The sequence below is a fragment of the Scleropages formosus genome, chromosome 5, assembly GCF_900964775.1.
Source record: "Scleropages formosus chromosome 5, fSclFor1.1, whole genome shotgun sequence".
Classification (NCBI taxonomy): Eukaryota; Metazoa; Chordata; class Actinopteri; order Osteoglossiformes; family Osteoglossidae; genus Scleropages; species Scleropages formosus.
In genome coordinates this window covers 16,331,932-16,358,369 of record NC_041810.1, presented here as the reverse complement: position 1 = coordinate 16,358,369, position 26,438 = coordinate 16,331,932, and the positions used below count along the sequence as shown (strand labels likewise).

The 26,438-nt window shown below is 42.5% G+C and overlaps 1 protein-coding gene across 1 annotated transcript in view; it reads left to right on the top strand.

The window, feature by feature from the left end:
• The window catches only part of LOC108938825 (gamma-aminobutyric acid receptor subunit beta-1-like), a 47,134-nt gene that overhangs the window by 682 nt on the left and 20,014 nt on the right, over window positions 1-26,438 (top strand). The window contains exons 2-5 of the mRNA XM_018759768.2: window positions 41-132; window positions 304-371; window positions 15,699-15,919; window positions 24,693-24,775. Of these exons, the coding sequence (XP_018615284.1) occupies window positions 41-132; window positions 304-371; window positions 15,699-15,919; window positions 24,693-24,775 (464 nt within the window). The remainder of the gene's footprint in view (window positions 1-40; window positions 133-303; window positions 372-15,698; window positions 15,920-24,692; window positions 24,776-26,438) is intronic.

Below are 26,438 nucleotides of genomic sequence, written 5' to 3'. Positions count from 1 at the left end.
CTGTTTCTCCTCTCTCCTCCTTGCTCCCTCTCCTCTCCAGCGCAAACGAGCCCAGCAACATGTCATATGTGAAAGCGACCGTGGACAAGCTGCTCAAAGGATATGACATTCGTTTGAGGCCTGATTTTGGAGGTAAATGATTTCTCTAATGTGAAATAAAAGCACGTTTTTAACCCTCAGCTCCATGCTGGTAAAACCACACATGAGAGCTTGGCACCAGGGTGGCCACATCGCAGCCAGAAGCATCTCCAAGTTCACAGGATGGCCAGGTATTAATGCACGGCCCCTGTCTCTTACCCGAAGGTCCCCCCGTGGATGTTGGCATGAGCATAGACATCTCCAGCATCGACATGGTTTCTGAAGTCAACATGGTGAGTAATTTGAGATACGAACTGGACGAACGCAGAGCTGGCAGCATGACTTGTAGGGCTCTTCAAGGCTGGTCAATTTCTCGGTTTTCATTACTTTTTTTTTTCTAGTGCTTTGGAACGTGGTGATTATTGTTTACATCGAGGTGCCTCGTAAATCCAGCACTCACAAACCAAAAGTGACTTTTGACAAGGCTGCGTACGTCTAGCGCCCCCATCTGCCGATCTTGGTCAGTGGTACTATTTCAGAACCATGGAGAGCCCTCGCCCGCCCAACACCTACACCTACACCTCACTCATTGTCTTTTGAGCCAGAGAATCCTGCACTGCACCGTACAAGAGGGTAAAGGTGAGCGTGAGAGCGAGAGAGATGTGCTCATTGTTTTTCTTTAGCGTAAATGTAGCGCTCATATTTTTTCTGCAAGGGAAAACACGTGCTTGATTTCTACATTAAGACCTGAACACAAGAGAGGAAATGTTGACCAAAACAAGGGGAAAAAAGACATCTTAACTTTTCGTCCTTGTGATTATACACGGCAATCTGAGTGTCCACATGGGCGTTGCAACGTATCCGTGTTCGTCTGAAATCAATGAAAAGCGAAAATAAACCTGTATGAAAGACTTGAAACTGACACGTTGACTTAACGGGTTTCTTAGTGGGGAAAAAAAGGTGCTGTTTCTGCGTGTCACGTGGCACCAGGATGACCTCTGAATTTGGTGCAGGGGAGTGGGTTGCATAACTCTGTCGATAGAAGTTGGTTTCCCTGCAGTCGGTGGAAGCGTGGGGTGCCCATCACCTCATTCTGGCTGCAAAGTCGTTATTTCACAATGTAGGTGGAAGTGTGTGTGTGTGTGTGTGTGTGTGTGTGTTGGGGGCGGGAGTGCATACACAAGCAGGTGGGTTGAGTCATTTAAGAGACTTTTCTGTCCTTTTCATTTTAAAAGGAGATTTGCTCATGGTATGTAGGTCAGCACACACTCCGTCTCTGTTCCTGCTCCTTTCCTCTCGAACCCCCGCAGAGTAATTGTCTTTCAAATTAGCTCGCAATAGCAAGTATAGCTTTCCAGCAGTGCTGTCTTGTTTGGTTTGCTTTACATTTTTTGACTCATGGGATGCCTTTAGCGCGTGCCTTGTAGTCCCCGGCTTCCTGTTTTGTCTCAAAGATATTAGATTTTTGCACATCTGTCAACCGTTGTCATGAATTACAATTGCATATATTGTGCTGCACTTTATATATGTAGGATGCACATCTGTTCCTGCCACTCTGTTCTGGAATCTTGTCAATTTATGACCTGACAGCTTCAGATTCTTGGACAGTGGTAATCACAGAACAACTGTTGTCAGCATGTCAAACCATCTGCCATCCTTGGAGAAGCTGTCACTGTGCAACACAAAAAGTATCACCTATACAGACACAGTAGGCTTGTGGAGCTGCTCATAGGCAGGATAGGCTTGTAGTGAGTGGGGTAACTACAGAGCCCTTGATTTGATAAAGCTAATGGCATTTGTAATTATTGATCTCGCATTTCCCTATATAGGGGATGAAAAAATCCAGTTAAAGTTAAATCCCTACCCCAAATGAGTAACAGCTCATACGGTAACAATGAGCACTGACAAGCTCATGGTCCTTAATGGTGTGAAATGTCATACCTGGTGGAGCACACAGCTGCGGAAAGGTAATGCTTCAGAGAAAACTGGCTTGTTTTCTACGAAAAGCTTCAGAGACATTTCGTATGCTTCAGTGCAGTTTTGTTCACTTTTATTTCTTTTTTAAGAAAACTTAGTGCTGGTGCTGGAAGTAGCAGGTACCTCAGCGTGTTTCTCTTGATGGACTGTGCTCACAGTTAGCTTTGAGTGTCGCCCCCCACTGAAACCACCAGCATGTGTTTCTAGACTTAATTTTTGAAGAAAACGGGGGCACAGTGGTGCAGCGGGTTTGGCCTGTGCCTGCTCTCTAGTGGCTCTGCGGTTCGAGTCCTGCTTGGGGTCCCTTGTGATGGATGATGTCCTTTCCTGGGTTTGTCCCCTTTCCCCCTCCAGCCTTGCATCCTATGTTGCCTGGTTAGGCTCCTGCTCGCTGTGACCCCACTTGGGACAAGCGGTTTCAGACAATGTCTGTGTGTATTCAAGAAAACAATAGCTGCAAGTCTTTAGGAAAGATCATTAGTGTAACAATTATGTAAAAGCGTAACAATTTAGACTCCTCCAAGTTGAATATTTATATGTACAGATCTTGTATTCAGTCCATGGATTGAGACGAACTTTGCTAGACCTGATTCTACAGAAACATGACAACCTATACAGCAGCATGTACTATGGACTTGTCCACTTTGAATTTTTGAAGTTATTTATTTATTTATTCAGTCATTCATTTATTTTTTCCTTTATTGCTTGCTGGTTTCTTTTTTGCATTGGGGTAAGATCTAACAAACCCATGTCAGCACATGCGATTCTGACTGATGCCCTTTATGTATGATGCTGATGTTACTTCTGAATACAAAAATGTGATATCCTCCACTTTCTTACATTTATTTGTTTAGCAGCTGCTTTTCTCCAAAGCGACTTCCAATGAACTCTATGTAGTGTCATCAGCCCACACACCTTATTCACCGCGGTGACTTGCACTGCTAGATACACTACTTACACTGGGTCACTCATCCATACACCAGTGGAACACACTCTCTCTGTCACTCACACACTAGGGGGAACCTAGTGTGTGAGTAATAGAGACAGTGTGTTCTTTGGACTCTGGGAGGAAACCCACACAGACACAGGGAGAACACACAAACTCCACACAAGCTGAGCAGGGATTGAACCCTTGTCCTCTCACAGCACCCAGACACTGTGAGTCAGCAGCGCTACTGTAAGCTTGTCTACTTCTTGTAGACTTGAATGACCTTTCCTGTTAAATAAAATCAAATTCCTTGGTTTAATGTCAAAAACTTTTTCTTTTTTTTAATGGATAAATACTCAAAATTCTTTTAGTTCAAGCTAAACATCTGTTGGCAAGATGAAATGATGCTCACTGGTAAAGTGTCTTAGTCTTCAGCTGTCCCACTGCATTATGCAGGTTCATATTTCACTGGTGTATTGCAGCAGGAGCTCACCTTTTCATAAAAATTCTGTGTCGCTTTGGGAGATTAATTGGGGAAAATGCCACATTTCATCATCAGGAGACCAGTTTATTCCGGGCTTTAGAAGGCATTGTTCTTGGGTAGAGGATAAGACATAAAGTGCTTGCTTGTAAAAGGTCTCGAACCTTTCCCATGCTCCCTATGTAACATATCAAGGATATTTAGTGTTTGGCACTGTTTCTTTAATGGTAGGTATATGCTTCTTTAATACACCCATGCTTGTAGCTCCACTGAGTAAATAAATTCAAACACAAAGAAACAATAAAACACCTTTTTATTGTCAAATGGCTAAATTTGCAAGCCATCACACTGCTATTTCTTCAGGCCTTCTAATTTCATTACCGTGCACTGTGGGTTATTATCCGGCCCCGACTTTCACTTGGTGTTTTCAAAGCAATTCTGCATTTCATTTTCATTCAGTTTCTGCCCAGGTTTCTCTCTGCATTCAAAGCCAACGTTAGAAGTATCTTCTGCACTGTAGAGTCGGCCTAGATCTGAAATGTAGTTCAGCCATGATTACAAACTCTGACCTACTTGCTAATTCACACATGACCTACCTAACGGTGATTGCAGCTCTCTGGCTTGGAGAGAACTCATCTACAGCACTGGCATCGTGGCCCTTAATTAGCAGGTAGGTCGTCTCAATTTCACCTGGTCGAGGCGACAAAGAGGTAGCTGTAAGCACTATGAGATTTATGATACAAGGTAGCAATGGTTTTGGGAAAATGCATGAACATAAGAAGGATATTTCTCTCTGTATACTGTATGACCATTTTTTTCTCCTTATCATGTATTGCAGACCTCAGCAGAGAAAATCAGGAGTGCTTCTGTGTATCCTGGGCAACCACAGAACCTCCAATAATTCCACCAGTTTCTGCTGTTTTGTCAGAGGTGGCTGGTGATCGACAGGTTTTATCAGTTAATCGATTGGTGTTTTGGAGTCCTGCACTATTATGTTTCAGCTGCACTGCAAGTACTGCATTAAACAGGTGATGAGGAAAAAAAAAAAAACTGCAGTCAAATGCTACTGTTGCTTCTGCAGGTTTTAGTAACTCAGCCATTCTGCAACTCATGGCCTGGTTGTTTGCATGAACCAGCTTTTCACCAAACTGAGTGCTGTATAAATAGGTGCACTAGAAATAGCCCTGACATCTCAAAGGAGGTCCTGATGGATGGGCCAGCCTTACAGGTTGCATAACTGCAAACCTAGGTTCTCAAAAAATGTAAGAACAGAAAGCACCATCTGCTGAGATGATAAGGGGAACTCCGATATCTAATGGATGACTCAGATTTGAATCAAGGTCAAGGGGATCCATTTCGATATTAATAATGGTAAATTGGAAACAAGCGTGTGTGACAAGGACCTCGGTCTGCCAGCAATCCTGGTAGTGACGTACAATGCATAGTGGTAGGTTCACTGTAGTAACTAACTGTAGTCCTAACCCTAACCCTAAGGACACCAATGCATCACTATACATAGCAGAAGGCAATGGAAAGCAGCTTCGGCTCTTGACATCCAGGGTCTAATAGATATTACGGATGTAAAGATACATGCATGACAAAATAAAATGGGAGTCCACTGATTTAACCAAAGGAAAAAATAACAGGAGGTGACCCTTAGCATGGGGGTACAGTGGCACAGTCGGTTTAGCCAGTGCCCACTGTGTGGTGAGTGTGGGGTTTGAGCCATGCTTGGGATGCCTTGTTATGGACTGATGTCCTGTCCTGGGTGTGCATCTCCCCCCTTGGCCCTGTGCTGTAGGGCAAGGCTCTGGCTCACCATGACCCTGCTCAGGACAAGTGTGTGTGTGATCCTTAGTAGACAGGCATTGATGAGACCTAGGTGGACCTGTGCTGTAGTACAATACCACTGTTTACCAGCTGTACTCTCTGAAGAACTTTCGGAAGTCTCCTGTTCTATTCAGAATGGATAAACACTTATTATTTGAAATAATAACAATTTAAGTGTCGCTTGAGTCAATCCCTCATTTTGAGCACACTTGTCAATCAAACAAATACACAGGAGCTTCCTGGGTAATTACAGCCTTTTGGGATCAGTGTCTCAGACTTGCTGAGGGCCCCTCCAACAAGACCAAAAAGCTCCCTGGATTCGTGAGCACCGCAGCAACCTGGTGGTTCCTTCAAGGCCTGTCATTAGCGCAGCAGGCAGGATCCGCAGTCACAGCACGTGCTTCTGAACATCCAGGAGCGGCACTCACACCTACATAACGTTGTTTCACGTGCTTGCTGCTTCAAGCAGCGTTTCAATGTAATTTTTCTTTCTAGTGAGGCATGCAGAGAGGTCTCAGGTTTTTGTGAAGAACACTTCATCAACTCAAATATAGACTTTTTCTTCCAAGATTTCGTTTTTGTGATGCCTGTGGTACATTTTTTTCATTCTCACTTCTTATTTCTTTTTGCCAGTGCCACGAGTTGAACACGGTGAGGATGTTATTTGGACCTTGTTGGAATGTGGGTTGACTGAGGTTTACGCAGTAGTGAATTAGGTAAAGCTGGTGGTAGGTTGTTCTGATGAATGTTTGAATCCCTCAGTGATGTACAAAGGACTGAGTGCGAAGGACTTCTTGCTTCTCATTCTTGCACTAAAGGTGCAAATATACAGGTTGTCCCCAATTTACGATGGTTCAACTTACGATTTTTTCAACTTTATGATGGTGAGCTGGCAGCAGACATTCAATATAAACCCACACATTGACTGAAACCGCTTGTCCCAAGCAGGGTTGTGGTGAACCGGAGCCTAACCCAGGAACACCGGGCACAAGGCACCCCAAGCATGACTCAAACCCCAGATCCACCAGAGAGCAGGACCTGGCCAAACCTGCTGCAACACACACACACACACACACACACACACAAACAAACAAACCAACCACTTATCCCAAGTGGGGTCGCAGCGAACTGAAGCCTAACCCGGCAACACAGGGCATAAGGCTGGAGGTGGAGGGGACACACCCAGGATGGGACGCCAGTCGGTCACAGGGCACCCCAAGCAGAACTAAAACCCCAGGCCCACCGGAAAACAGGCCTCGGCCAAACCCACTGTACCACCATGCCACCACACCACCACGCCCCCCCCTTCAGTAGAAACCGTACTTTGAATTTTGATTTTTTCCTGGGCAAGTGATATGCGGTGCAATACTCTCTCGCAATACTGGGCAGCGGCAGCAATCCGCATCTTTCAGTTTGTCACGCAGAGGTGTGTATTAGGTATATTAAATATTTTTGACTTACAATACTTTTGACTTATTATGGGTTTTGGGGAACATAACCCCATCGGAAATTGGGGACCACCTGTATTGCATGTTCTTACCATGCTCGTATGGATTTTCTCTGAGTGTTCCAGTTTGCTCCCCCAGTCCAAAAATATATTTCAGTTGAACTGGTGACTCAGAATTGCCCATTGTGTGTGTGTGTGTGTGTGTGTGTGTGTGTGTGTGTGTGTGTGATTGCCCTATGATGGATTGGCGACTCATTCAGGGTTTATACTGCATTTAAACAAATGCTTCCTGGATAGGCTCTGGACCAATGCAACCCTACATTGGACAAGCTATTACTGTTAATAAACTGAATTAATAACAAGTGCAGTCCCATAGTGCTACCAGTTTGTTCATTTATTTATTTATTTATTTGTTTAGAGGATACGGGGGTGCAGTGGCGCAGTGGGTTGGACCTGGTCCTGCTCTTCAGTGGGTCTGGGGTTCGAGTCCCGCTTGGGGTGCCTTGCGACGGACTGGCGTCCCGTTCTGGGTGTGTCCCTTCCCCCTCCGGCCTTACGCCCTGTGTTACCGGGTAGGCTCCGGTTCCCCGTGACCCCGTATGGGACAAGCGGTTCTGAAAATGTGTGTGTGTGTGTGTGTGTTTAGAGGATTTAAAGAAAGTTCATGATTTCAACACATAGTTTCTTTGAAACCGTGCCAACACGTGCTAGGACAGTACAATCTATGCGTGATATAGTAATTTTTGCATTTATTGCAAACTGATGGGGTTTTGGTTTGAGGGAAACCAATTAGAGATAGGAGGGATGGAACGCACTGGGGAGAAAGCTTCGAGATGCTTCGGGGAAGAGTGGCTTGAGTGTTCGAGGTGTGAGGAGAGGGGAGTTTGTGTTTTCTCCTTGCTCTGAAGCTACCAAAGTGAGGAAATATCATTTTATTTTGATGTTTTTTTTTTCAGAGTTGGAGATTATACGTTTCCGTGTTGTACTCGTTTGTGCCCAACAAGTAAAATTGCTTTAGAAAACTGAGAGTTTTCAGCCCGTCACGTCAAGCTGCCACGGAGAAGGAGCCTTGCTTAATGCTCCCGGCAATGCACCAGCTTAGTTCCTCAGGCCTCCTTGGAATTCTCATACACTCCTTAACCACAAGCGGACGATCCTACATTTTCCTGGTTGTTGCATGGACAGCAGATGAGGTAAACTGCAAGTTTTTTTTTGTCCTTGATCGCGAGAGTTAAGCGGCCATTGTATTTTTTTGGTCTCAACATGCGCAAGCTACGATCAGGCCTGCAGTGTTAATGTTGGGGTGTTTTACCTATAGTTATTCCAGAGTATTCGAGACACTAGTGTTGTAAGTTATTGTGTTTGATAGTGGGAAGGTTCTCTAAGAGATTTCTAGAGTCTATGTTTTGTGTGAAGGTGTAACTGTGGTGTTACTTGTTGTGAAATACTTGCTGTGAAGCCTTCTTTTTGTAAATTTTCAAGTTGTTTGCATCTATTTTCAGAAATCTGTTGAAGGGACTTTGGGTTAATATTGGTCTATGGAATGACACAATCCTGTAGGGTGAATACTTTTTTTGGTTTTTATGTTTTCAAAGTTTGGGAAAATTAATAAATTGGATGTTTGTTCTCTTACAAAGCTATTTGTGTTGTAGGTTATAACATTTCAGAGGGGGTGCGGTGGCGCAGTGGGTTGGGCCGCAGTCCTGCTGTCCGGTGGGTCTGGGGTTCGAGTCCCGCTTGGGGTACCTTGCGACGGACTGGCGTCCCGTCCTGGGTGTGTCCCCTCCCCCTCCGGCCTTACGCCCTGTGTTGCCGGGTAGGCTCCGGTTCCCCGTGACCCCGTATGGGACAAGCGGTTCTGAAAATGTGTGTGTGTGTGTTATAACATTTCAGTTCTTAGAACAGAACCCAGGGCATCGCTCTCATAGTCAGGTTAGCAGAGGGTGGCGCTACACAAAGATCTAGAACACCTCCTGTATAAGAGCCAGAAATTCCACCAGCATTAGGAGGCATCCTTACAGCATGCATCAATATCAAAGTGACAAAAAAACAACCGGAACACAACTGGCTGCATAAAAACATCCATTTCACATTTGAGACCAGTTTCTTAAATAAGAGGAACTCAGAACGTCGTTCTTGGTGATATAAATGGACAGATTGACTCCAGCTGGAATCGGGTGTTTAGCAGGGGAGCCAGTGACTCAACATTAAATGAGATCTCACTCTGGCACTGTCTTGTGAAAGTTTGCTTGTTCATTCAACAGATGCCTTTGTCCAACACAACTTACAATTATTTACCCCTATATACAGCTGGATAATTTTACTAGAGCCTTTTAGGTGAAGTACTACACTTGGAGGTGGGGATTGAACCTGCAACCCTTGGGTGGAAAGGCAGTACCACTAACTACCATGCTACCAGGTGCCCCGAACAGAACCGCTCTGGCAAGATTTTGGAAAGCTACAATGAAAGAAAATGACCCCATAGAGCCGACCGAAGAGGATAAGCTGTCCAAATTCCTGAATTTTTATTCGATTTAGTGCGAGTGCCCCGCGGACATGGACTCACATTGTCCCCCCCCTCCAGTTTTCACACAGCACCAGCAGATTCGCAGGCCAACCCCATCATTTGCTAGTTTCCTCCTCCTGAAAAAAACCCTCTTTTAAACCTTTAGCATTATTTGCTCTAGATGTGATGTTATACAATCCCTCAAAGCCTGACTGAACTCATTTGTATTGATGACATTCTCGTTTGGGTGCGAACAGTGTGTTGTGTATATGTGCTGATGTGTTTTTAAATGTATTTTTTCACTGTTTGCTGAGGGGCTCCATAGTTTCTATGTAGTGATTTCCACTTAATTTCATTCTCGTGCTTTATTCCAGAGACATGGTGTGAGGTTGCATGAAAGCATCTGCAGTGCGTTCAGTCCTGTTGCGCTGCACCCGCAAATAAAAATATAGAGCCATCATTTGCCGTTATGCTAAATGGTGTTCTTCTCATGCAACAGTCTCGAGGAGCAAAATTCCACAGTCTTGAGGAAAATCAACATAATTCGCCGCATTATGTGTCATGAGTGCCGTGATGCCTTAGCCATACTGATGGTCGGCTGAGCGGCGTAGGAGGAGAATGCGTCACATTATTTGTGGGTTTGTGCCAGTTCTGATAGCGCACAATGCAGTCTTGGCTATTCTGAAGGCTGGAAAAACAGGGTGCAGGTGAAAAAAGCTCAAAATGATTATAATGTGTTTTCAGTAGAGGGATACAGTGGAAAGATACCAATAAAATGTAACTGCCTGTTGAGGCTCCTTGCTGGGAAGAAATGCAGAGCACAAAGCTTGGGTCCCACCTTGGATGAATTTTCCTTTCTATACCCTGTCAAAGGAGTGTCCAGCCTTCCACTGGTTTTCAGTTCCGAGGCAGGTAAAGAGTTAGAAACAGGTGATTCTCATGCAGGTCCGAGGGAGAGGTTTCACTGTCCACAGTTTGATATTTCCTTCTGACAACAACAAATCTTGTTGAAGTGTAAAGGGAGGGGTGAGGGATGCTGTTGAAAAACTGCTCAGCGGGGACATTGCCAACGTGCCATGACTATAAGAAACAAAAACCATTCCCACAGTGGATAGGAAGGTTTTCCTGAATGAAGCAGACAAGGTCTAAAACTCTACAGCGGAGGCAGAGACCCTCAGACAAGATGAGGGAACTATTACAGAACTTACATTTATTTATATTTACTTATTTAGCAGAACTTCTACAGAACACTGTTGAGGAATAAACTAGTTTCTCTTCTGAAGTCCGTAATCCCTACCGAGATTTAAAGTAGGATCTCAAAGCTTTTTCTCTATCAGACTCGTGTCCTTCATAACCTTTTGCAGCAGGTGATTCAAGGAACCGATAAAGGTGCTATTCCAATGAGCAGAACAAGAAAAATTGGGGAATGTGAGGCTAGTCTGACCTTTACAATATTGTGTTTCCCTTCAAGGTGTAATGTGCATCAACATCCTCAGTGGATAAAATCCTTCACCAAGATACGCTGAACGACAAATTATTGAAAAAAAAAAAAAATTAAAGTGAAAGGGAAAGTTTAGGAAATTTTCTCTGAATGCCAGAACAGCTTTTTCCCTTTGTGTTTTGTGATGAAAATTTGTATGACTATTTATTCTGCTTCACTCCATTATTTATTCTACATGTGGTCATACACTGAAATTACCAAAACTCCTGGATAGGAAGATCGGTCATTGCAAAGTAACTGGATAAATGACAAGGATTTGGCATGTTGCTTAAATTGCTGTAGTTATACAAATGCTGAGAATGAAAAAAATGAGTTTTATGTGAGCCGTCATGTTATGTAAGTTTCTAATAATAAAAGTGTCTGCTAAGCAACTAAATTTAAAAATATAATTATCTTTTAGTGTTGTCAAGGTAACTGTGAAGAGGACAATGCATAAGAATTATTCCTCCAACATTGGTTCTGAAAAAGAAACGAGGCATTGAACCCACTAACTGACAGATCTTGCTGATCTAATAATGTACTGTAAAAGGACACATGTAGGCTATGCTGAATCATAACCATAATAAGCAGCTTGGAAAATTTATCTTCTGTTTTTAAGCAATTTAAGTGAAATGTTCCTTATTCACATCATCTTAAAGCTGTACCCTATCAAGATGGGACAGGAAGAAGGGAGAAAATAATGATGATGAAATTGGTATACATAATAAGAATTTGCATTTTTCATTGTGCTTAACATGATTATATGTGCATAAATACACACATATAACGTAACAAAACATAACCACATACGTGTAACAGTATATTAACGTCTTTAAGGAAACATCAGTCAATATGGGCAGACACTTGAAAAGATTTAACATTTTATGAGACAGCAGTATTTAAGAAGGGGAAAAAGTGCATTAATTACTCTGTCAAGGGTCATTGGATCCCATTATCCAGTTATTTTCTTAAATTCCACTTTTTTTTTAATTGTAAAAACAGTTATGCTGTAAAGACAACACATTACATTAGAATTCTACTTTTAGGGCATTCTTTTTAATCCCCCTATTTCCTTAAATCTTTATTTTATTAATTTTGTCAATGACCAGTTTCTTATGGAGTTTCTGTTTACGCAATGTAGAGAGTGTGAGATTGCAGCCAGCATGGCAAATGCTAATTAAATGCAATTTGCCTGTCAAGAACACGGAGAGGAGCCTATACAAACAGCTTTAAAAATACGTGTGATGGCACTGATGAATTAACTGATTATGTCATATTTCATGAAACACTAATTATTACTATTTATGTCAGCTGTCACTCTGCAAAATAGTGCTGACTGTAATAGTTACAGTGGGTGTGTAAAAGTGTCGGTGTGTATCTTTATTAATTGCGATGGGTGTTTGTGAATATTGAACAGCACATACGCCCTGATGTACATGAACAATAATGAAGATTATTATGTTTCAAGCAAAAAGCTCTGCGCATTTGTACAGAGTTAGACAGATACGCCTGTCTTTTTCTACTACGATATGTGTCAACATGTGGTAGGAAAACTGGTGCTTGAATCAGGGTCCACTCAAAGGGATGCAAGGAATGAAGCTGCGACAGGGACCAGATATGAATGGGTCATAGAGCTCAGGTCCATTATTATGATACCAAGAGAGATGACCTTTTTTGTCACCAACCACTGGAAATGAGGCAAAGGTGCTGGACATGAATAAAAGAGAGACAGCTGTAAAACAAACAAACAAACAAAGAGATGCACGGTGAGCTGTGAAATTGTCCAGTAGCTAAATTGTTTTTTTTTTTTTTTCCCGATTTTGATTCTACGAATTCAGCTTATTGTTTTTGCTTCAGACCTCATCACCTTGTTTGTCAGCTCAAAAATGTATTCGTATTTGCTTTTTTTAAAGTTTTATTTTCAGATAAGATTTGATTTTATTAGTTTAACATGAGTGTAATATTTTCGTGTTTCTCAAGATACCCTTTAAAACACTGCTGTCTATGAACACTGTAATACTATAAGAGGGCAGTAGGTGGCATATTGGTTAGAGTTGATGCTTTTAACACAAAAGTCCAATGTTTGAATACCATCTCCTGCTCTGATACCCTCCATGAAGGTACACAGACACACACATTTGCTGAACCACTTGTCCCAGACGGGGTCACGGGGAGCCAGAGCCTAACCCAGCAACTCGGGGCATAAGGCTGGAGGGGGAAGGGACGCACCCAGGGTGGGACGCCAGCCCGTCACAAGGCACCCCCAAGCGGGGCTTGAACCCCAGACCCACCGGAGAGCAGGACCTGGTCCAGCCCACTGCGCCACCACACTCCATGAAGCTCCTTAACCTGAAGTGCCACAGTAAAAATGAGCGAACTGTATGAATATGTAAATTGATGTAAGAAGCTTAACTCTGTAATAGAAAAGTGTCGGCCAAATAAGTACATTTAAGGTGAAGTGCATATCATAAAATAGTGGCTCTGAGGATGAGGGAAAATGCTATTGAGGTGTTCTGGCACACTTGCAGCCCTGCCTTATACAGCTTATACTGGTGCTGTTTTTAACCTCCTTTCATTTCCACTGCTGATCTCGCTGCCTTCACAGGTTCTGTCAACAAAATCGCAGTCCTGTGAAAGTGGAGTCGAAACTGCAGACAGCTATTTCAGGGAAGGTCCTCCATCACACAGTGTGGGGGGAAAAATAGATTAAGAAAAGTTCCCTCAGCCATACAAACGTGTGACAGATCTACTGCCAGATCTACCGCCTTTCACTTAGAGAACTTCGAAGCAGGTAATCCACTTGTGTGTGGATGTAGCAGTGGGTGTCTGAAGCTCAAGCAGATGAGCAAGGAATGGAACACACTGAGACCCCTGAGGACACCAAAATGTCAAACAATGCTGTACAATATTCTTCCCATCATAAAACAGGTGGTCTTGTTCTTATCTCCAGCCTAGGTGTTGTTTGGACTGAAAAATGGGCATGAGCAGATCAATGATATATGGATGTTGATCACAGGTGTATTGTTAGTTTAGTCATAATTGAGTAAGCTTCAAAGAAAAAAGGGAAGTAGTTGGCGGAGGTCGCTCTCCATGGTTCTACAAAGTCTTCAAACTGGAAAGTCTTTGTAGATGCTGTCCAATGTCCTGAATTTCTTCTTCTTCATTATTATTATTATTATTATTATTATTATTATTATTATTATTATTATTTCAAACATTGCAGTATGCAAGTGATAGATGCCCTTTAATGGTGTTCTTGACAAACTACATTTTACATTCCACTCAAAAGGTGTAAGAAAAATGAAAAACACCTGTCTTGTTCATCATCACAGGAACTGCCTAACAGCAGTGAACAGCGGCAGCGCTGAAACATTTTCTATTTTTAAATATTTTAGGTTTCTTTGGATTCTTTTTTTTTCACACTTTTTACTATTGCATGAGTTCAAGGACTTTGGTATTGTTCTGCATAGCAGAGGAAGAAAAGGGAAAACATTCCACACGGAACATAATTAATTATTTAACTGAGCACATAAGAGTAATTATGGATTTATTTTATACCATGAATGAATCTCTTTTGTCATCTGTTGCATCTTACAGGGATTTTCAGTGCTGGAGAATGCCTGATTCTTTTCTTTTCTTTTCTTTTCTTTCTTTTTTCTTTTGCACCAAAAGAAAACACTTGTGTTAGTAAAAAAAAAAAAATATATATATATATATAGATATGTACACATTTTAAAAAGTATTTAATCCATGTTTGTTGCGTAATGCACAGATTGTATTTTCTATGAGATATACATCGCTTTGGAGAAAAGCTTCCACTAAATGAATAAATGTAATACTGGCTTTTTTTTTTTTTTTTCTTTTTGAATTTTCAGATTTTTCCTGATTTTTCTATTAACAAAACAAGGAATAATAGGTTTTTGTACTGTGGAAGTTCTCATCATTGACTGTTGTTCTCAAAAAAAATGCAACAGTTCTATTTCTTCATCAGGAGTCCTCCCTCTCAAAGATAAGCATGACACCTCATCCTATTAGAAGTTCCCAGGCTAAAGTACAAACACCATGATTGATATACTTTCCCCACAGAAACCATCCTTTTCCTAATTTCTCTCTAGTTTCCTGGCACATTTTGAAGTTTGCATGTGAAACTGATCAGTAATCAATGCACGAGTTGGTACAGGATTCTCAGTGCATCCCTGGTTTTATGCGTGCAAGCTGTTACCTATAAAACTGCCTAGAGAAGGGAATAAATAATGAGCACATTTTTAATCTGGAAAATTTTATTGCAACTCTTGCCAGTAATTGTGAACCAAGTTATGAAAGATCACTACTCGCAGTTCTTAGCTTTGTAACATCATTTTTAGTTATTTGTTTGTTTGTTTGTTTGTTTGCATTTTTCATTGATTAACAACTGAACAGAACAGAATAGAAGTGGGTCACAGCATTCTGGCAGGTAGCAGTATGGTTAGAGGTTCAAATCCCAGATCCTGTTGTAGGACCCTTGACTAAAATACTTAAACTGTATTGTTCCAGTAAAAAAAAAATAAAAAAATAAAAAATCACCCTGCTGATCATTGTAATAATTGTAAGTCAGTTGTTAGATATGTTTTCTGCGACATAGTATTGATCAAAGAACTCTTAACATTTTGAAGTTCTTTCTAAGTCAGTTGTAATTTTTTTTTTTTTTAGAAAAGCCTCAGTTAAATGAGTAAATGCAAATTTTAACTTCTCCTACAGATTGCTTCCAGAACAAACATAAGAAAAAAGTTTGAAATGACCTTATTTTTAAAACACATCTGAGATGCTCCCAGGATTTTTTAAAAATATGGTATTGCTCATGATGCCATGACTGGGACCATACAGTCTCCAGAACTGTCCTCTTTGTTTCACGTGGGCTCTTTGCTCCAATGAAAATGTGAAGGTGTGTCATTCTCGCCGACATCTGTCCTCGGTCTCCCTCTCGCCCCACAGGACTACACTCTCACCATGTACTTCCAGCAGTCCTGGCGGGACAAGCGGCTCTCCTACACGGGCATCCCCCTCAACCTCACACTGGACAACCGAGTGGCCGACCAGCTGTGGGTTCCCGACACCTACTTCATCAACGATAAGAAGTCTTTCGTTCATGGCGTGACAGTGAAGAACCGGATGATTCGGCTGCACCCCGATGGCACCGTCCTCTACGGTCTCAGGTGGGTGTGAGCCAGGTCCCTGCTACGTGTTTATTAGAGTTCTGGTTCCTGCTGCAATCTCTGTTTTCTCAGCTCCAGTGCTGCCCATCAAGGACTTTAACTACAACCCAAACCGTTCAGCTTCACTCTTGAAGCTCAGATTGCTTTTTTTCACATCAGATGTATCAAAAGTGTGGACAAGTGCCTAAAAATAAACCTAAAACCTGAAAATTGTGGTTAAAATCCCAAGGTTCCTACTGTGGCACCTTTGAGTGTAGGTATTTTCTCTACCATCCTAGTCATTATCATAAGATGTAAACTTATTTTTGGAATTTATGGTCTATAGACCTCATTTACCTGAAATGATACCACTTGTGTGTGTGTGTGTGTGTGTGTGTGTGTGTGTGTGTGTGTGTTCAGGGGAGTGTCTATTTGATAGAACTCCTGAATATGGCATTTGATGCTCTTGACTCTTTGTCATAGACTCATCCATTCATGTCCAATTTCCAGCAGCTGGCCAGAGGTGGTGGGATACACAACAGATGTAAAAAATGTGAAAATAACATAAAATTCAGTTAAATTTGGAATCATTAATTTTAATTTGTTTTCCAATGCCCAGTGTTTAGGATACACAACAGAAAGTATTTTTATCATCGATAAAATTTGGTGGGGACACAACCTGAGGGATAAAATTGTAAGTCACTTTGTATAAAAGCATCACTTATTCAGTGGAATAGTAAAAGCAGAGAGTAACAAACTGCTAGAGGTGTGTATGTGTGCTGTGCAAATGTGCCGCAGTCATCGATATAGCAAAGAGTCAAGTCAAAAAATGGGCTGAGATCAAAGTACAGATCGAACCCTAAAATATGACTTTGCAGTAGCGTCAAAAGCACCAGATTTGTCTCCCAAAAAGCTGTCTTCAGTGAGTGCCTCTGCGACACGGCATGCTTTTCTAGGAGACACAGGACCGATGGGCCTTTAAGGGAGACTTGTAGTGCTGCGTTGCGGGGCTTCTGGCGAACATCAGGTTTGCACAAGCGCCATTAGCCTGCCTAATGACTCCTAGGGTGGGCAAGGCACTGAATCTCCATCAGTGTCACGCTGGGCAGGGGTCAGCCTCTCGTTGCTGATGATAAATTACCCTGGTCTCAGAAGGAAAACAAAAGGCGCTTCACTTCCACCTCCCCATCAAAGCAAACAACTGGTTTCCATGGAAACCGTTACTCAAATTAAAAAAAGATCACATACAATATGGTTATTCTAAGGATGTATTTCATCAGCGTGGAGTCTTGGTTCTTAAAGGATGCAATATTTGATTTACTCGTTCAGGTTTAAAGAGTGTTTTATCATAGTGTGCTTTTCTTGATGAAGATGATGCTCCCAACTCTCTCCCAGTGTTGTCATCAATAGCAGTGTTGACCGTTAACAGGAAGCTTCCGCTGTTGACTCCAGCAGGAATGTGTCTCTGGCTCGAATAACACCGTTTGCATACTCGTTGTACCATTACGATTCCGACAAAATCCTCCGGCATTTTTCCATTTGCGGCTTCTTGACCTCAGTTGTTTTGTATTCACTTCAGCAGAAAGGGTTGACGCACCAAAAGGGAGTCAAATAGATACAACACTGACCTTCCCATCATACCGCTCTTAAAAATGACTTTTCTCAGTTGTGGAATTCAGGATTTCTCTCCTTTTTTTCATCTGGCAAATACAGCTGAGATTTAACTTAGTTTAAAAACCGATTCTTTGTATAACAAAGAAAATTCTTTTCATGTCAAACAAATGCACAGCAACTATGGCGACCATTACTGTGCATCTTCTCTCAAGTGTTTTGTATTTCATATTATATACAGTACCAGCCATACATTTCCTGGAGACAGGCATTCAGCTATCAGGTTGGATCAGGAAATCAGCGCCTTGTTTTCCCAGCTCTTCTGCTCTATTTCCCAGAGGTGGTGTGAGACATAGTGTGTGAGTGACAGAGAGAGTGTGTTCCACTGATGTATGGATGAGTGACCCACTGTAAGTAGTGTATCTAGCAGTGTAAGTCACTGCGGTGAATTAGGTGTGTGGGCTGATAACACTACATAGAGTTCATTGGAAGTCGCTTTGGAGAAAAGCATCTGCTAAATAAATAAATGTAATGCAGATGTAGGACACTTGTGAGCTGCATTCCTTGTCTCTTTTGTCCAGTTCGCCCCATACAGGTATTGTCCAGGTGGGCTCATACTTGACTTGCACTGTATATAATATCAGGTTATATGTGGTACAATAAGGGGGCGCGGTGGTGCAGTAGGTTGGACCGCAGTCCTGCTGTCCGGTGGGTCTGGGGTTCGAGTCCTGCTTGGGGTGCCTTGCGACGGACTGGCGTCCCGTCCTGGGTGTGTCCCCTCCCCCTCTGGCCTTACGCCCTGTGTTGCCGGGTAGGCTCCGGTCCCCCGTGACCCCCTATGGGACAAGCGGTTCTGAAAATGTGTGTGTGTGTGTGTGTGTGTGTGTGTGTGTGTGTATGTGGTACATAGATGAAATCTAATATTTCACAAGGTACAAATTTTACTATTCTGTGAGCACACAGGCTGCACACCAGTTGCACGTCTCAGAGGAACGTGAGTAAATACCATCCAGCACCAGGCTACAGCTGTAATTGCTCTTGGCAGAACAAGTTCGTTCCTTGGCTGCTTTTTTGCTGCCTGCTGTTTTGAGTTGCAGGTTCATCGCATTGTGCATTTCAATAAAGAATAAAAAACAGAACAAATTCGTTCATTTCCGGATGCCCGTTCCTGAGACCCTTCTCTTTTTTTTAATGCTGCATTCTTGAATTGAAATTTATTACAAGAAAAAGCTGATCATTCTAAATGATGATTATCATCTTTCTCATGATGATGGTAAACACTCCGTTCCTGGCACGCCATCCCCCATCTGTCAGTGGCAGGTCATCAGTGCCTAATGATGATACAGGGTATACGCAGAGCAGCCTTACTCTTGAACCTTTTTCCTAACTACAGGGCAACTCTGTCTTCTTGAGAATTCTTGAGATCTGCTGAGCAAGTTCTAGTTACGGGAACAGATGCAGGGACAGGGCAGTAGCGGTACCCCTCTCCCGAGTCCGGACTGGCGGGGTAGGTGTCGCTTCCAAATGCACACCCTGTCCTGCGACCCTCACCTCCTTTCGTACTGCAAGTCTACATGTTTGGCATCCGAATGAGACACCCGGCACTATAGAGCCTGTCAGACAGACTCATATGTGAATAGTGTGTGACATCCTTCGAGGGCATCATAGGGACAGCTTCCAGGCTTTGACAGCGTGAATGACTGCGTGCTGCTCCTCAGAACTAATGACACTCGGAGGTACTACATCGCGTTTAAAATCATGTCTCAGAGCCTCCTTTTGAACTCCAGCTGGGTGGCTTCATAAGAGCAGAATAAGATTCTGCAGTGAGAAGTTTCTCTGACTGACTGATTGATCGGTTGAACCATCAATTTGTTTGTTTGTCCTCTCTTTGTTTTTGTTGATTTTTTTTTCCCCATTATCCCAAATACCAGATCTCTGTATTTCTCAGTGATTTCTCAGCCTCTCTTTTCTCCAGTGCTGCTACTTGCCCATGTCACACCTGCCACAGGTGTCTGACACCTCATAAATAAGCCACTCCGTGATGCCAGATGCCAGACTGATAAAAGTATAATGGGCCCTCAGCCCCACAGCACAATTCTCCATAACTGCAAAGGCTGAGAGTACAATTCTTGGATTCCGCAGGCTTGAACTCACATTGTTGCCAAGCTCCTGGTGCGTGTTATGAACTGTCAAGACAGGATTGCGTTCTCTGGGATTGGACCTTTGAAAGGGTAATGAGAGTTGTGGATCAATACGCCCGACTCAGACATAGCTGTTGATTGAGGCTGGATAAATTGCTTCTATTTGATTGTGTTTTTACATGCTGTGGAGTAAGTCATTTTAAATGTGCATTCATTCGCTTGGACCGTTTTGCATCCATCACTGTCATTGCCGGTGCCATCACTCAGATCATTATAATGCTAAAGAGTGTTTTCCCACATTATTGTGTCTCTGTGGGTTTTTTTTCTTTATTTGTTTCCTTCAGTAAAAACATTCATTTTCAGCTTTAACTCTTTCTTTGAGCTAAATTACCATTTCAGAATAAAGTGCAGTTGACAGGAAAGCTGATACGATTCTGATACAATCATTTTATTTCAGGTACTTAAGTATAAAGTATGGGAATTGTGGTAAAACGAGTAGCACTGGCAACTCACAGCTCCAGGACTGTGGACCAGTATGTGGTTTCCAATCCAGCTCAGTCTGTGTGGCGTTTCCATATTATCCCTGTGTTCGCAAAGGTTTTCACTTGGTGCTCTGGTTTCCTCACACAGTGGAAAAACATGCTTTAAGGTAACCTGGTGACTCTAAATTGCCCTTGTAGAGTATTAGTGTGTGTGTGTGTGTCTGTGTGTGTGTGTGCGCGTGTGTGTGTGCGATCACACTGTGATGGACTATCATTTTGTCCAGAGTCCTGTTCCATCCATTTTTTACTTTTTCTTCTTGGATAGACTCTCCACTGACACAACCCTGCACTGGGCAAATGGTGAATGAATGAATGAATGAATGAATGAATGAATAATACGTGTATTTGTGCATGAGTATTTCTGTCATTCAGCTCAAAAATATCAACAAGACTGTTGGCAGATTCATTAAAAAAAAAAAAAAAAATCCTACATCATTTCTTCTGCATTCAGCTGCCCATTGCCTAGCAACCACACTAAGTACCTATTTTTTGTTGTGCGGACAGGACAGACTGTCATAAGTGAAATGAAATTGTGTGACGAAAATGACCCAGTTTATGCAGGGCTATTGGTCTTATTATGCCTCTTAAGGGGGACTATCTAGTCCAGCCTTAACTACCTTGAAAAAACAGTTGTTTCTCTCAGTTACTCATTACGGATTAATCGCAGCACGCAGCGTTATGCTTTTTCACTGTGTGACTGATCCATAGGTTTTACAGATTTTTCCGGGTTTCAAATCGCCAGCTTTTGGGTTTGACTGGCAAACATGACGCACATTGACGCACATGGTGCAGAACCTCATTCACCTGACAGGATTAGGGTTAGGGAGTTGAAGGTTAGGGTTAGGATTAAGATTCTTCATATGTGAAGGATGTGAACCCCAAGTCAGTAGGTTGTTAGGGTTCGCATCCTTTGCCCAGCTACATAAACATTTGAGCATTCAGCTAACAATGAAATGGACCCATAGGCAGATCAGGGAAAAAAAAAAAAGGGAAAATGCCAGCCTGCTCTCTCCAGAGTGCCATCCTCCACCTTCCTGTTCATCGTGTACTCCAAGAAGGCTGGATGCATTTACCCACAGGACTACCTCCCTACTGTCAAAGTCGTGTAATAGTGGGCCAAGCTGTGAAAAGGTTAAAATGATTCAAATTCCACACGGTTCCCACAAGATGAACTGAAATATCTTGAGTGTATCATTCAGTTTTCAATAATGTGCATTCCTTCGTCTCGCTGTTGTACGGCAGAGAGTTGAATCTATTCACAGTTGGGCAACCCGCCCTGCACAGTATCAATACCGTTGTTGTTTTTCGTATGCAAAAGCTGAACACTGCACATGTTCATGAGCGTTCAGGAACGTTACCACGCAAAGGAACTGAGTCAGGCGTTCCGTGGTCCGATGGTTCACGTATCTGCTGTATTTTTAGCTTCTGTCATAAACTGCTCCGTGTGATAGATGCAGTTCTTGGAAGGCATAATTACAACAGCTGAGGGAAGACAAATGGTGCCACATATTGCTCCTTGTTTCTGAGCCAAGACAAATGGCTCACTTTACTGAGCTTTGTATTAAAAAAAGTCATGGAGTTGTACACATATTTGAGAAAAAAGTTGTAGATTCTTCTTACCTTCATCCTTCATATCTTCAGGACATCCACTTTATTATGACATTTATAACAAAAACTGAAGTTTCTCTTCACAATCCACTAATAAGCACAAAAATGATGTGCCGGGGTTAATGATCATGGTTTACATTTATTTAGCTGCCACTTTTCTCCAAAGCGACTTCCAATGAACTCTGTGTAGTGTTACGAGGACACACACCTTATTCACCAAGATCATTTACACTGCTAGATACACTACTTACAATGGGTCATTCATCCATACATCAGTGGAACACACGCTCTCTGTCGCTCACACACAATGGAGGAACCCGATCAGCATGTCTTTGGAGTGTGGGAGGAAACCAGAGCACCCAGAGGAAACCCACACAGACACAGGGATAACATGGAAACTCCACACACACTGACCAGGGATCAAACCCACATTCTCTTGCCCCACCCAGATGCTCTGAGACAGCAGCGCTACTGGCTGTGCCACCATGCGCTTTGGGTTATGCTGGCTCTTACTAAGCTGACATACTTAGTAAAACTTTTTTTATCTGTGTGTCAGTCGAAGGACGAACAGGGGTTTCCATCAATACTGATTGTAAAGTAGGCTAAGGACAATGTCCAACTTGACCTGCCATTTATGAGCCATTTGGGACAATATTCTTTTTTCAATTGCTTCCCTGTCCTGCCTACTTCACAAATCATTCACCCCACTCATCCTCCCTCCAGCAGCAAGAGTCCTGAGTCTCTGAAAACACCTTCAGCCGCAGACTGCACCCCAAAAGGAAGGCTGATTAATATTCATGGGAGCCATTTTTTTTCCACCTCCTTGTTTAGCTCAAAATTAAAGGACAGATGAACTCCCAGCTTACGGCCAGAGACTGTATGGGACAAAACAAATCTAGACATTTCACTCTCTGCGGTCTTCCAGGGCACGTTGATATCGGAGATTGTTCTAGCTGTTAATTGGGCGGTACAGTGAGTCGCACTGCTGTCTCACAGCACCTGTGTGGTGCAAGGGGACATGGATTCAATCCCTGCTCAGTCTGCATAGAGTTTGCGTGTTTTCTCCGGGTGCTCTAGTCTCCTTCCATAGTCCAGAGACATGCTGTTCAGGTTCTCCCATAGTGTGTGAGTGACATAGAGAGTGTGTTCCACTGATGTAGGGATGAGTGACCCAGTGTAAGCAGTGTATCTAGCAGTGTAAGTCACCTTGGTGAATAAGGTGTGTGGGCTGGTAACACTACATAATATCCGTTGTAAGTCGCTTTGGAGAAAAGCATCTGCTAAATAAATTAATGTAATTAAGATGTTATTATTGCATCCCAGATGTATATAGTGTATTATTCTTTCTGTTCAGTACCAGGAAACCTTGATATCCTTCATGGAACATGACTGTCCTCCCACTAATAATAATAATGCTAAGTCTAATGCAGTGCTGGGTTCTGGCAATACAGGGACACGGTGGTCCGGAGTTTATTCTGGAAACTTTGTGTGTGAGGTAGATTACACTATGGATGGGATGGAATCACAGAGCAATCACACAGGAAATTTTATATAGACTGGAACAGATTCGAACCCATGTCTGAACCCACCACCCAGCAGCTGTGTGGCACCCATACTGTCTACTGTGCAACAACTCAAGCCTTTGTTATTATTATTATTATTATTATTATTATTACTAGGGACAATTATGTGCAAGGAAAATGAAAAAAAAAAATGTTAAGGTAATTTCACAAGAAGTATTGGATATTTCATGGTGTAATCATCATATTCTATCACCATCCTGACCTATGGTGTGTTTTGCAAAACCCTTCTTTCCTTTCCCAGATGTGTCCTCACAGTATCATGAAGTCATTTTGGAAAGCTTAAAGTCAAACAAATATTAGGAAACTAAAGGATCAATCATGTCATTCTCCTTGGCGAGGACAAGGCTGATTGAATGAGAAGGCTGTCCTGTATTCCTTGCCTGTACTTTATCAATGCTCTTGTCCAAGTCCAAGAGGAGGACACGGCTGTCACAGCTCACACAGAGCCTGCTGGCAATGTGCCACAGCAGTTTTATCACTCCGAGCTCTTATTAAAATCACAGTGTTACCATAATTGGACCAGGCTGTTGAAAAATGGCATGTGATCACATTGGAGAAACATTCAGAAGAAATTTTAAAGAAGAAAAAGCACAAACCACTACATTGCAGTTCTTATTAAGTTTACCGAAGAAAAGATAATCTACCTTTGTATTGTCATCACGTGGTATTCTGCGATTAAACATTTTTCAACAGTAACAGCAACTGTGAAACACCAAAGGTCCTTTCAAGGAGGAGAATATATTTATACCATTTTAAAAAGTGATCATAGCACTGGAATCAATGAGCCTGAAATGGATGAGGAAACTTTTACTGTTTTCACCCATGTATTCACATGGGTAGATAAAAGTAAGTTACTTGACAATGTTAGGCTACTCACATTTATTTTCACTCGTGAACATCTGGGTGATTTTTAGTGTGGGGTAGTTGATAGCATAGAGTTTATAATGGTTGCAGATTCATATCCCTCCCTCTAGCGTCTTACCCTGAATTGCTTCTTTAAAATTGCCCTGCCATATAAATGGGAAATAATTGTAGGTAGATTAACATTGCAAGTCACTTTGGAGAAAAGCATCAGCTCAGTGAACAAACGTAAATGTACCTTAATCAAAGGTACTACAGCTGGAAGTGGGTTCAAACCAATTTTCTTTGAGTGCAAGTCACCAACTCTAAGCACTAAATCACCTACTGCCCCTACTGCACTTCAAATGTATACTAAATGCAAATAATGCTGTTCAGATTCACATTCTCGCATGATTTTTTGTGATTTTACTTAAGAATTTTATCCCTGAAGACTGCCTTGCTTCTGCAGGATCACCACAACGGCAGCCTGTATGATGGATCTTCGTCGGTACCCGTTGGATGAGCAGAACTGCACCCTAGAGATCGAGAGCTGTGAGTATCAAAAGGAAGTGTGCAGATGACCTCACGCTCGCACCTGGTCGCTTTGTGTGGGAGACCCCGGTGAGCCACTCTCACTTGGCATTAGTGTGTTGTGGGAATATCTCCGTCGCCCGAGCCCATGTTTGATTGCTGTTCTTCTGATCTACAAACAGATATACTCTAGTCCCATGAGCGTTCTTCATCAGACATTCGCAATGCAGACTTGTGTTCCATTTCTTCTGTCCAGTCTTCTACATTCCTTCTCTCTACATCCAATATATTCCCAAAGCCTTCGACTTTCTCAAAGCCCAGCACCATCTTGTGGAGGCTCTTCTTATTTTGGCTTTCCACCTCACTGTGTTGTGAATCCCGCTGTGAATAATGGTCGTGTCCATCTGTGGCTAAAGGAAGGGCAGCAGTCTGTTTCTCTATAACCCCGACCCCAGAGCTTCAGGTTTCATAGATACAGCTAATCAGCACTCATCCATGTTGAAATCAATAGCCCATTTGCTCCTGTAAAACATTTATAATTTCTCCAAATAAACCACTTCAACAAATCACACAGTAAATCCTTCCACCGGGACATTAATATTAACTGAGACTAAAGTAGGCTAGTACTTCCTTTGCAGTTGATCCACATGTAACTGGCAGCAACATTTTCTTTGACTACAAACTGTTCCAAAGAATCTTCTCCAGTAAAAGTAGAGTAAATTACAAAATAATGCACTGGATAATTAATGGGGCCAATCCAAGTTGGAGATCAGAGTCGCTCTTGTCTCCCAGTAGATTTGTAGTTTCCTGAACCCTTTTGCAAGCAGCAAAGAGAGAGAGCCGTGTTACGATTTGAGCCTTTTTCTAGTGCACGGATGGGCACCAAGTGTTTATTGCTTTCTGCTTGGTTGCCGTTCCAATGGCGCGAAGTGTTCCGTCCAAGACCCGCTGCTAAGGAAGTGTGATTCCTCCACTGACTGCTGCTCTCTGAGAATTGCATTTCCTTCCCCCTGTGGGCCACCGGGCTCGTGCAAAGCGTTTCCTCCGGAGCCGCGAGACACCACAGTTTGAGCAAAAGGCGTCTTTCGAGAGGAAGACACGGACTAACCCCACAGACCGATACCCACAGCCTCTCTGTGTTGCACTTTTGACGCACATGGTGCAGAACCTCATTCGCCAGTTACCCCGAGATTAAGAGCAGCAGGATCATTACTTTATGTCTACTTGCTTAAAAAAGGTCAAATCCAAACAGGAGTGACCGAGAGAGAGAGAGATAGAGAGTTTGTCACGAAACACAGATTTTCATGCCAAAAAATGAGAAATGTCTCCATACTTTAGGCATGTAATTAACTTAACTTCCCCGAACTTTACATGAAAACATCTTATATGCATTTTAGTCGTAAGGTCATATGGTAGCAAATCTTTTTTTTTTTTTTCCCGAGCTTCAGTAGTTTTTAATATTCAACAGCAAGAATGAGTGTTTAAAGATAAGATATGAAAGTCACCATGCATAAAAGAAAATGTTATGCAAATGGGTGTTGTAAATAACCCGTTAAACCAGCAGAGCAATCTGAAAAAGAGATCGATCTCCTGTAGTAATACTGGAGAGGTAATACCCTCATTCAGTTCTCAGCTGACCAGTTTGCCCGTGAAGATAATCGGCAAAGTGCGATTACGAAGACAG